This window comes from Schistocerca nitens, chromosome 8 (assembly GCF_023898315.1).
Source record: "Schistocerca nitens isolate TAMUIC-IGC-003100 chromosome 8, iqSchNite1.1, whole genome shotgun sequence".
Lineage (NCBI taxonomy): Eukaryota > Metazoa > Arthropoda > Insecta > Orthoptera > Acrididae > Schistocerca > Schistocerca nitens.
The window spans coordinates 349,080,592-349,093,673 of record NC_064621.1 but is presented as its reverse complement, the minus strand read 5'-3'; the positions used below and the strand labels follow the sequence as shown (position 1 = coordinate 349,093,673).

At 40.1% G+C, this 13,082-nt stretch overlaps 1 protein-coding gene across 3 annotated transcripts in view; it reads left to right on the top strand.

Annotated features, from left to right (window-relative positions):
- LOC126198664 (branched-chain-amino-acid aminotransferase, cytosolic) overlaps positions 1-13,082 on the top strand; it is a 150,992-nt gene that overhangs the window by 90,180 nt on the left and 47,730 nt on the right. Inside the window, exon 1 of one of the 3 annotated variants that reach the window (XM_049935144.1) lies at positions 11,070-11,419. The exons of the other annotated variants lie outside the window; for them this stretch is intronic. Within the exon in view, the coding sequence (XP_049791101.1) occupies positions 11,375-11,419 (45 nt within the window). The 5' untranslated portion in view covers positions 11,070-11,374. Of the gene's footprint in view, positions 1-11,069; positions 11,420-13,082 lie in introns of those variants that run through there. 3 annotated transcript variants of the gene reach the window in all.

The following is a 13,082-nucleotide window of genomic DNA, read 5'->3' as shown; positions in this document are numbered from 1 at the left end:
GTATGCACATACGTCCTGAATGTACCTACAAAAGTATGTCATTGTATGCGACATAGATCAGAAGATACGACTCCATAAACAGAGATAAGCGTGAAAAAATTCCGTATCATGAATGATGTTGTAATACATTTATTCTTTAATAGTAAGACACTCCTTCAGTCGAGTCAACTTATTGAAATCCCTGACACATGGCCGCGCCTTTGACAGCTTTCAACTGCGAAGCGCAAACGACAGATTTTTTGTTTTCATTTCTAATGGAAAATTGGCAATGCTCAGTTTGTCAGCTAGTAAATAAATAAAATTGTGGTGTGTTTCCATTTATAATGGAAAACTGGTAAAATGAATACCCAGGCAATGCCGGAATGCCGGGTTTGTCAACTACTAAATAAATAAAATTGTGATGGTGAATAAATACTCTATTAAAATAAGGGATTATCACGAGTTCACTAACACCCAGTGTCTTTTTTGCATGAGATTTCGAAAATAACATGAACTGGAAAAAAAATGGTGAAGAAAATACTAGCGTATCAGATAACAGTAAACAAAAATATTTTCTGAAAGAACGGTAATAGTGTTTCTGCTTTCATCGGCCAAGCATGCACCACAAACTACAGTCCTGAAATGACTATGCCACAAACACATTCCATTCTGCGGAAACACCATTTGGCCGATTCCCGCACCAGTCGCTCACGAAGGAACGCTGCGAACAACTTTCCTAACGGGATCCCGAGTAGACGTTCCGTTGTCCTTACCTGTTCCGAAACAGGGAGACTATGCCAAGCACAAGGGAGCAAGAACAATTCGCGACCGTCGTTAGACGTTACAAAACAGGACTTACCTTCCTTTGGCGCTTGAAACTATTCTACACTACCTCTGTACTCTGCAAACCACTACGTGGCATAGGGTGTACCAATTGTACCAGTTATTGGGTCCCTTTTCTTTCCGACGACGGGAAGCTAAACCCAATCTTCCTTCCTTTATTTTCCGTTCCATTCACGGATGGAGCGCGGGAAGAATGATTGCATAAACGTCTCTATGCGAACTGTAATTAGTCTAATTTCGTCTTCGCGATTCTTACGAGAGCAATATTCTAAGACGGGTCAATCTAGTGTTTTGTATGCAGCCTCCTTTGTAGGCTGACTGCATTTCCCTAGTGTTCTACCAATGAGTCGCAGTCTACCGCCTGAATTACCTACTAATGAGACTATGTGATCGATCCATAATATCCCTTCAAATTGTATGAGCTGACCGATTCCATTCATCCAAGTAGATTTAATGTCTTATCAGGGAGTGGTAACATCTTTAGTGCAGGTGGAATCATACTGAAAGTAAAATGGAAACGAACCACCGTTTACTACTATGTTCGTCAAAACTAGTTTTGTTATCGTTTTGGAAACGAAAACTGAGTTTTGAGACCTCAGTTCACATTCATTTTATGGTATTTATATAGCGGAATTCAGGAATTCCAAGATACACGCACTCCATATGTAATTGTTTTTCCGTGGCAGATAATTTGATTTTCGAGTGATCTTACACATTCCCTGAGTTACCAGAGACTATTAGAGCGCGGTTAGCATGTAAGCGACAATGACGGCGTGTTTACATTGTTTGTCGGGTGCGAAACCCTAGTGATCGCAAACGCAGGCACAACGAAGGCTACCTAAAAATTAAACAGTGCTTCTAGTATCGGCGTTACAAGTTTACGTGAACAACGTTTCCACTTCTAAGTGTTGAACGGCACAAGTCTCTGACATTAGAACGAACCACTACCTCAAATCATATAATAATTGTTATGTGACCAGGGCCACTATGAAACTGCAAAGTAACTGAAACGTCTAGTAGAAGAATGATCAAAGACACGTGTTCGTCGAGAATGAATCATTCTAATTCTAATCGTAAAGAAAAGATTAAATAGAACAACTTTAAGCATTTGTCTTTGTATTAATGAAAAAAACTGCTGATCTTCATCCAAATGATAATAAATAATTCTGTACAGACATTGTTAATAGAACATTGAAAGTACACGTGAAAGTATGGAAAAACGATTAATGATCATTGAACATAAGCACGCAGAAAGAGTTTTCTAAGTGAATAAAACATTCGCACAACACGTGTCATATAAATTTTCATGAAGAAAATCAGTTTGGTTTAGGAAACTGCTCAGCAATCACACTCCCTTTACAATTTATTATAGACAGGGTTGTCAAAGATAACTGACAAAATTATCGAACATTTCCTGGCGAAAGGAACTGCTGAGCTGAGGGTGAACGCAATAAAACACTCAGTAAACATTAAAAATATTTTTATTGCTACTTACAGCTTTCAACAAATACTTGTTACCTTTAATTTTTTGTTAAAAGTCATTGCATGTTGCAAACGTCAAATTATGATGAATGCGTAGTTCTGATTTTACCATACCGTCACTCAGTTTGTTTCTAGAGTCAGATCATAAACGATTCATGTGGCTGAAGACTCTATGCACAGAGGCATTGCTACATGGAACCGCCATTATAATTTTTATATTTTTTTATACTAGCCGTTTCTCCTCCGTTTAGAAACATTTTCCAAGAAAATTATTTTTCGTGTACATAGCAGCTTGTCTTCGTAATTGTTTCAAAGTTTTACGTACTATCTCTCCTTAGTAGATCTCTTCTTATAAACTATCTAAATTAGTGATACGAAAGGAATTCTAAAATTGCCGAGCCACTCGTCCTTAGATACCGAACACCGGGCTGAAATACAGAACAGTTCGGTAAAACCGAACTCCTGGGAATCCAGGTTGTAGGAATTACTGTGCAGCTTTAGTGTAATATCTCTTCAGAACCTGTAGAAACTGAAATTTTGGCTTGTAGAACCTGATATCTATTATTGCAAGACTCGGATAAGCGCACTTCTTTCTGAATGAAGCGTTTAATTGCGATGTCCTGTCATAAACCAAGTTATGCTCAGTTTCAACCACAATAAAAGGGGGACCGATTTCGTCACGCTCCTCTATGACGTCATTCCATGCAAATGAATTTCCATCGGCTTTCCTGATTTATCGGGGCCATACTGATATATTCAAGGTAACTGTGGTCTCTCACTGGAAAGGTAATCATTACTTGAGCAAAACGTCTCTTTCCGTGTAAGTTATGAAACACAGCGCAGTTTTCATTTGTCCTCCAACAGAATCTCACAGAAGAGATGACACGTCATAAAACTTTCCGATACGAAATTGACGGTGAAAGTCACTCAGTTTGTACTATGGATATGCACTATAAACATTGTAACTTACGCTCAAAAGGCTTTCAATAACATCGCTCTTAGCACGAAACCTCTTATATGCATCGCTAATTATTCGAGTCTTCATCCTTCTCTGTTGCATTTCATCTTGATCTAAATAATGATTTAATTGTGTGGTGCTGCTTTCTTGAAAACGATACGCGAGTGAACAATAGCGATGAAACTGTTTAGGTAACGTAACAAAACGAAAAACGTTCCTTTAGCTCATAAATCTAGTTTCTGGTGGATTAAACAAATGCGCTATAACAAGTGAAAGGCGGTTGAGGCGCTCGGGTTGACCAACACGTTTTATAACAGCTCCTTCCAAATTAAAAAGAACTGCGCTTAAAAATAGAAAAGAATATTCAGAAGACCGATCATTCTTCAGCATATGTGAGGACTTCAATAGTTTATTTGCTAAACATAGATCGTTATTGCATTTAGTCTCGAATTTCGGAAGCAGACCTTTCCCCATGCTGATGTCTCATTGAAAATGCAGTATTTGTCCTTCACGAACAGGTGCCATCATTACTTCGTTAAAAAGAAAAGAGTTGGCTCGTTATTCCTCGGCATCCTTCAAATGAAAAGCGAGAGGACATAACTAATACGAACTGTACCGGGCAATTGGCAACATTTTGTTCCGTGTAGCAACTGGCTACTGAATCTGCACATCTACACTAGCCGGCACCAACTGAAATTCAGTGACCGGTTACGAAGTTCGCTCTCGTTTCTTGAATGTGATTAGTGATTCCAGTCCTTGGCCAGTAGTAGTCATGCCTGGCATTTTTGTTCGGCACGTTTCGGTCCACCTCAGTGGATTGCAACCTTAATAAATCGCTATACGAGACTTCAGCAGGCAAGGATATGAAAAACTTCTGGAGCTTGATTTTCCAAGTCCGAAGAAAAAAAGTAAGGGGCGTTACGTTTAATATCCAGCTGATGGCAACATCATCAGGAACCGGCCAAGTCCGAAACCGGGCATGCTGCATCTGTAAATAAAACTGCTTGAAAAAAAAAATTGTGGCTTGTCGCTGTCATTTAAGTAAAATATTTTGCACATTGCATGTAACTGCTTATCTCTATATGTATAAGAAGAAATTAGGGCTTAAAACTCCTCATATACAATAAAACTTCCATACTCAGCTGCTCTGTCGCTCAAGATTAAAGAAAGGAAGATCGAGTTTGTATCAATGCAGTACCGGAAGAACTTGACAGTCGAAGCAGCGAACAGCAAAATTTCTCCTTCATAAAGCGTCGTAGCTTATGTATGCAGAAATACAACGGGTAACGACACACACAAAATAGTAAATATCTCATACTTGTGAGAAGTCACGTCTTCTGAATGAAAAAGAATACAGGAATCGAGCTTCATGCCTGCCGAAGTACGAAACAACAATTACTCGTTGCTTTGGTCCGAAGAAGACCAGTAGGCCTACTTTCGCGTCATCATGCATCTAGAAATAAATCAAAGCTAACAAGGGCACTTCCTCAACTTGGGGTCACGAATTTTACAGTCCTTTTAGGATAAGGAAGTATTCGTTGTTAAGTAAACTAAAGATCTCACTTTTGGCCGCCAATGCTCAGCCATTTCCAAGAAAAATCAGTTTGAATAATGCGACGCGATTTATTTACCTGTATTGTTGCATGAACTATGGCCAAGGCCGCGTAGCGCAGACGATAAGCACCTGATTACTACCTGGCTGATCCATGTTCGATTCCTGGCCCTGACGTTCGTTTTCTTTCTTTTTTCTATTGCTATCAGACGACGTATTATTCTTTCTTACAAGATTTTGTCAACTAATCTGTGGACTTTAACGTTATTATTTTCATTATTTACAATAAAAGTTTACAAGAATGTACAATGAGGCAAGCATACTTCGTTAACGATTAAGAATGATAGCCCCTGTTCTGTCAAACTGGCAACAAATCAAGAATATTACAACAAATTTGAAATATTGGTGTGCTCAGTTTATTCATAATCGAGGAATATATCTCGATAGAATCTTCGCACGATGATATTTCCCTCCAGCCTTTCACTAGACCCCGCCCCCGGCGTTTTGCAAGCGCTTCGTCAAAAGTTTCACCTGTCGATAAAAATAATTATGCGTCACAAGGATGACAGATGGGCATAACTTTCGACGGTATGAACTTGAGCGTTTACGTCACTTCTCCAGCCTCATTGTCAACACCCTCATCGTGCCTACTGTAATCGGGTTCTTCCCTCCAAGCAGAGTCCGCACATGATACCGTGGCCGACGTGCAGTGACCAATTTTCGTCCTAAGCGCTGGGCGAGTTCATTCTTTAGCTAGGAAGGAGAGGCCGACATGTGTTTGCCCCTTTTCGGCCGGTCAACGAGCCTCTGGCCTTTCATTAAACCCCGCCCCCGGCGTTTTGCAAGCGCTTCGTCCAAAGTTTCACCTGTCGATAAAAATAATTATGCATCACAAGGATGACAAATGGGCATAACTTTCGACGGTATGAACTTGAGCGTTTACGTCACTTCTCCAGCCTCATTGTCAAAACCCTCATCGTGCCTACTGTAATCGGGTTCTTCCCTCCAGGCAGAGTCCGCACATGATACCGTGGCCGACGTGCAGTGACCAATTTTCGTCCTAAGCGCTGGGCGAGTTCATTCTTTAGCTAGAAAGGAGAGGCCGACATGTGTTTGCCCCTTTTCGGCCGGTCAACGAGCCTCCGGCCTTTCATTAAACCCCGCCCCCGGCGTTTTGCAAGCGCTTCGTCAAAAGTTTCACCTGTCGATAAAAATAATTATGCGTCACAAGGATGACAGATGGGCATAACTTTCGACGGTATGAACTTGAGCGTTTACGTCACTTCTCCAGCCTCATTGTCAAAACCCTCGTCGTGCCTACTGTAATCGGGTTCTTCCCTCCAGGCAGAGTCCGCGCATGATACCGTGGCCGACGTGCAGTGACCAATTTTCGTCCTAAGCGCTGGGCGAGTTCATTCTTTAGCTAGGAAGGAGAGGCCGACATGTGTTTGCCCCTTTTCAGCCGGTCAACGATTACAGGATCGAGACGTACGGCCTGCAGTCTTTCTCAAACGATTTTACAGAAACTATTAGGGAACACAATTTCATTTTTGCTTTATTTATTGCTTTATATGAGAGCATCGTGATGATGTGTCCATCATTTCGTTAATAGTCATAATTGTTGTGATACTTGCATGTAAGTAAGACAATGAGCAAAATTCGAAAAAAGTTTGCAATGAAAACTAGGGATCACTATGATTTTGCCTTTGGTGCACATTACACAATATGTTGCTGTGTATGAAATTTAGCTAACGTACTGAATTTTTCTTTAGATTTGGGTGGATGTCTCCATCTGTCACCAATCCCGCGAAAACTGATCAGATGTGATCACGAGCGGCCAGCGATAAAGCTAGAGTGTTATATCCATAACGTTCCTCATATTTCATAAACAGTTTGAGATCCTGAAGTGAGATTTTGGTAAATGAGAGCACGCAAAGAGGAGCGTATTTTGCCATATGGTTGTTATGTAAAACTTTATTATCTAACATGGTATTCCACTAACTAACGACTTTTTCGAGGAAAAAATATTTTTAAGTGCTATCGATAGCTTGAGAAATAGGTCTTGCTATGCATTTTGGAACAACATAAATGAGGACATTACATATTTAGCTTTTTTTAAGGTACTGAATCTTACTTTTCCTCAGTTCCTCACTTGATAAACCACTGTTTCAGAATTCTCTCGCAATTGCATCTGCACAACGTGTTAGTGAGGTGACACTGTGTAAACTCTGTGTTTTGGCAAAAGAAGCAATTCTTAACATGGCGACAAGAGAAATGTGTAGGTTCTACTCAAAATTCACCACTCCAGACGCTTCTCTGAAAGTTAGAAATGGTTAACAAGACAGGCGAAAATAAATCACTGCATTTTTAGCGGCATTCTTTTTAGATACTAACCAAAACAGAGGTGACATGTTTTTGTGTGGTCACCATGCAAGTGTGGACGTGGAGGAACTCCACTTAATATGTACAAAAAAAAAAAAAAAGTGAGCTTAGGCTTCAGTTTAGAACGGTATTTCCCCTACATCGCCTGCCCATAACCCCCACCACTACCGACCTCCACATGGGTACCCTGTGGCCATACTATTCTGTCCGGACTCTATCAGTAAGGAGTAAGAACCTTTCAATCTTCACATAAGGTCGTAGTACTGTTTCGAGATAATTCCGATAAAGACCTCTGACGAGCTTCCTGGACTTTGAAGACACCACAACAACATTTTTAAATTCTGTGGTCAGTTTATCGACGGTTTTCTAAAGAATCAAATGCATCTGTTTTTTCTTGTAGACAGGTGGAAACCTTGGGGAGGAGCTTGCTAGACGTAGTTACACTGAACTGTGCGGCATACGAATGTGATGGCTTATTCAAACTCTGTTCTATGTCCAATGTAGTCTTTCCTCCCTGATAAGCCAACGATCTGTTGTACGTTGTTTGATACTGACAACTAGTCTCATTCTTGCTTATCACAAAATCCATAGCAAAATGGGCAACTAGCTCCTATTTTGTGTTTGAAAATTTTGCACTAGCTGTGCAGTTTGTTCCAGAATAGTGTTGTCTCTTCTGCCCTCGAATTTCTTTACTTTTCATTATCGTATCTTGTCTCTTTGTTTGAAACGTCCACCCAGAAGGGACTCGCTTGCAAACCTAAATTACTGGAAAAAATGGTTCAAATGACTCTGAGCACTATGGGACTTAACATCTGAGGTCATCAGTCCCCTAGAACTTCGAACTACTTAAACCTAACTAACCCAAGGGCATCACACACATCCATGTCTGAGGCAGGATTCGAACCTGCGACCGTAGCAGCAGCGCGATTCCAGACTGAAACGCCTAGAACCGCTCGGCCATTACGGCCGGCCTAAATTACTGAAAAGATGGGAAAAAGATGCCACGGTCACCCATTGCTGAATTGTTCTCGTAGTCACCCGTAAATTTGTAATTCGCGTAGATATAACATACCTTGAATTGAACCTGACAGAAATACGTATTACATTCCTCGTGGAAAAAAATATTTCGAATATTCTTGCCTGTTTGACAGAACTTCTTGCTTCTAGGAAACGCTGAAAAGCGTGCGAATTGATCAACTGCAACTTGCCAGTTTTGTGTCACCACGTCGCCTCTTCTTTCCACCTATTAATAAGGTCTTTCTCTTCAAGTGAGGACTGCTGTGAACTCTTCTTCAGTGGAAAGGAAGTTTTCGTTTACCAAGTCCATAGTATCTCTGCTGATTTCTTCGGCCATGGCTTCGCTTGGAGGCTGGTCTCTGATTAGATTGTATTGGTGGTAAATCGCATTCGCTACAAGAAGAGCGTTCATAAACTAGCCATTTGAATTTTTTATCTTCCCATGAAGTCTCACGGAGGTTTATTTTCGTACCGGTGGGAAGTCCAGCTTCTTCTTCCATTTCTGTTCTTTTATTATCGCACACGAATATGTTGATGCAATTCACACTCTTACAAACCTTTCCGTTTATAGATTTGTGAAGAATGTTTGATCTGCAATGCATACACGACCGTGTCACACTGACTCAAAACAACTATCCTGCTTTCTTCCTCTCCTTTGACAACTTCGAGGAAGGCGGTAGATATGAAGGGAATATGGACTGTGTACGAGCGGCGGAGGAGCAGGTATAAAATGAAGGCCTCGATTTGTACGACGGACAGGGAAGCAGAAATGAAAGGGACGCCGCAGTTTGTGGAGGAAGCAGTTATAAAAGTTCTCCAGACACTCATTGTGGAATGTAAAGAAATCGAAAGTAACATTATTTTCGAGTCAAAATCACTTAAAAGAAAATAATGAAGATTAATAGCCTCCCAGTCCAAAGATTAGTCGACAAATCGTGAAAGAATGAATTATACGTCGTCGGATAGTAATAGAAAAGAAAAGGAAGAAAGAAAAAGAACTTCCGGGCTGGGAATCGAACACTAACTGGCCGCTCATCCTCTGAACATGCAGTCTCGGTGATAGCTTATGCAACATTACGGGTATAAGAATCATGTGACGTTATTCAAACCGATTTTACTAGGAAACGGCTGAGCGTTGACGGCCAAGTGGAAGTCTTTAGTTTACTTACAACGAGGACGTTCTTATCTGTGACCCAAAGTTGGGACAGTCTCCTTGTAAACTCATCTAAACAACGGTTTGGCGCACTTGTTTACGCGATGGACTCGCTTTCGGAAAAAATAAAGTTCAAATTCTCGCCCACCCATCCAGATTTTGTTTTTCCGTCGTTTCCCTAAAATCGCTAGCGAATGCCGGGATGGTTCCTTTCCAACAGACACGGCCAATTTCCTTCTCCATTCTTACCTAGTCCAAGTTTGTGTTCCGTCTCTGATGACCTTGTTGATGGGACATTAAACAGTAAAATTTCTTCAACGTTTGGCTTACAATAACGGCAATATGCCTGTTTTTCCCAAGCATCTCTGGGGCAATCATACAGTATGACGCAAATCTTTTCCTCGATGTCTTCTTACTTACTCAATTCCTGCGTCGCCTTCAGATATCGTAACTTCTTGTCAGTTTTATGATTCGGTCACCGCTAAACACATTGCATCATTCTTGTATCTTTGTCCTATGAAGTTTGTGGGTCAACGGATGAGCAGCGTCAGTCGTGGATGAAATGACTCAGTCATTGTTTAACAACTCTTATTACTGAGTGATGTGTTGTTAAGACTGAGGTCACATGTCCGAAAAAGTACAAAGTCGTGTACTATCCTGATCCGAGAGAATAACGTGGCGGTTACTTAAAGAAGAGTCACGGTTGCTTCCTTCGACCATCACTTTTCAACCGACAAATTTTGCGTCAATAGCGACTTTGGGTCTTTGCTTTAGAAACCCTTGTCACAGTCATAATTTCTACTGTTGCAGTCACATAAAGTCTCAAAGAATAAAATCGAATAATTGTTGTTCTTTAATAAGTCTGTCGACATCTTCAATTACTACAGGAATCTGTTGAGCGTGAGTGCAATTTTTCTTTCTTCGTTTTTCGTACTTCTTTCTGACATGTTCTACACACACGAGAATCATCACATTTTGGGGTCTATAGACCGGAAACAGAATCTAATCCAGTCTCTAATTTGTCGAATGGTTGTGTTAGACGAAATTAGGGAATTAGTACATCATTACTCTAAATTGGTGTTGTGATCTCTTTGTAAAGCCGTGGTCTCCAAACGACTAGATATGTACCGTATTGGGAACCGATTTGTCTCGATTTCTGATATCTAGTGAATGAACACAGATCTAGTAACTTATTCTGTTCTGTCAGAATCTATATGTATAAGTAGGACATTCAATCCCTTGAGACGAACAAAAATGCTGTTATTTTTTGCTATTGGGTTCTTTTAGGTTTTTCCTTTGAATGGCTTGGGCTTTCAGAAAGATAACGTTCATCATTACATATTACGAAGGGATCCTAAGTTTAATGATTCTTTGTAAAGCTGACATTATTTTAAAGTTTCACAAGGTACAAAAATTCAGTACTGCATTCGAAAAAACGAGGAAGAAGCATCGCTCAACGCTGAACAGGTTGGAAATGGCACTGAGAATCAACAGGTAGACAATAAGACAAACAGAGTGGGTTTCACTGCCGAAGTCTCACAGATTAACGCACAAATTGAGCAACCCGTCATGTTTCGTAAGACTGTTTGTTTCGCATTTGTTGATATGATGTCACGTTAGAGATAAGTCGTTTTGGCTTCTGTTGGCAGCATAGTGTAGGCCGGGGATGCTCCATTCGCTAGCTTATGTTGGTGGCCCTGTAGTGTTCATCAGACAGTATAGCGTCGCACGAGGGAAAGCGCTCGCAAAGTGAATGCGTGTTAGTAAGCTACGGAGCGCGCGTCTGTTTAGAAGTTAGTGTAAACGCAGTAACTGTGGACCAGCTGACTTAAAATAATATGAATGTGATACAGAGGTGACAGTGCGTTTTAAACACTTATTATGTTCCAAAGACGTAAAGAGTATTACCAAGACAATCTGTTCGTTGTGCCGAGGCAACCAATTAACAACATTCCGTCTTCGTTTTGTTGATCGTGTTAAAAGTGATACTTGTGTAAACGGGATTGAAATGGCACGGCTTACACATTTTTCGCAGCTATTGTTACTACGTAAGGTGTGTATGCGAAACATCTTTTGTTTAGAAGAAATGAGTAGGTTATTTTTGTTTTGCTAGCGTAATTGCTGTGTGTACTGGTGGAGTTTGCAGGTGAAATAGTATCATCATGGAACTAAAGGTCGAATTTTGGTGTCTCCCGTAATAAACCAGGAACTGTGTTCAGAGTGGACGACTTTAAGACAATATTTTGTGTGTCCGTGGTATTTTAATTCCAAATATCTCCGGCACTCTCCCTTGATGGGATATACTGGACGCCCGTTTGTATGTATATGTGTGTGTGTATGTATGTGTGTGTGTGTGTGTTCTGATAATCTCGTATGTATTCGCCATGGGCTTATATCATTTATGTATTTCCAGATTTTTTTTAGCTCCTTGTTGATCTCTGGTGAAGTGAGTGAATGATTCAGCACTATAGGTCCTTCATGGCTCTGTGAACGCACGCTATAAATACATCAGCAAATAAATTTTTGTGGCAACTATCCTCATATAGCCATATTTAACTTAACAGCCCATATCATCCTTGCCAATCTCTAGGCACGCAGGGAACGTGGGAGGGCAACTAATGAAAGTGCTTATCTACAAATAAACTTATGCTTGCTGTAGTGATCCAGCCCTCAGCAGTTCTTCATTAATAAGACTGCTGCCAGATCACAAGTCTCAGTGCATGTCTCTGAATTGTGTTGGTTGGTAATAATTTTTAAAAATAGAACCAGTTATTTCCACTTCATTGTGACTTCACCCTGTTCTACCAAAGCATTACGTTTAAAGTTTCTAATCTCGTATGGGCTGTTGTCAGTGATACAAATTTCAGTGAGCCACAATGGAAGATTATTATTTCAAACTGTACTGCTAGCATTTTTTCAGTGGTTGGAACAGGTCCAATAGACTGATTTTGGATCAAAGATCAGTTGTAGCACTCCAAACGAAAAATAATAATAATAATATAAAAATAAAAATTGGCAGTCTAAATGTGAAATCGTTTAGTCACAATTTAAATGAATGCATTAAAAATGGGACTTGACATTAGTCTCCTAGTATTCCATTCAAAGCTGTGTGTAGCAATTGTACTATCCATTGTCAGTGTGAAGGGGAAACAGATACAGAGAGATATTCCATTATGATGTCATTAATTTCTCATAGAGATTCTGATCTTTGTCTTAAAAGGAGGGCATCATATCTATTAGATGACATTGCACTTTCTGAAATTTGGGTTTTTATACCAGTTTTAAAGATTGCAGCAATGTTGCACCTACGAAAGGGAAAGTACTTTTTCATTGCTGAGCTGAAAGACCAAGTTGGGAAAGCTGTTAAAAACAGTGTAGTGCAAGGTTTATGCAAAGTGACGGTAAAAGTTAGTCATTGATCATGCTCTGCATCTTTTGCATTAGGCCTACATTTTCTTTCACTCACAAAAGAATGAACTGTTGATTTGTAATATTTGTAGCTCTTGTATTTAATTTGAATGATTTTAAATGGCGTTTGAGTAAGGGTAATTTTCTTGCCGATTTCTATTTCCATTTTTCGTATTTAGAAACATTTCTCTTTAATTTTAGTAGTTCTAGTAGGCTGCCTACATTTTTGCTTTGAACATACATTCTGCAGTGGCCTTTTGAATAGGCATCTTTAACAAGACAAAAAAGTCAACTAAATTACACTGTCA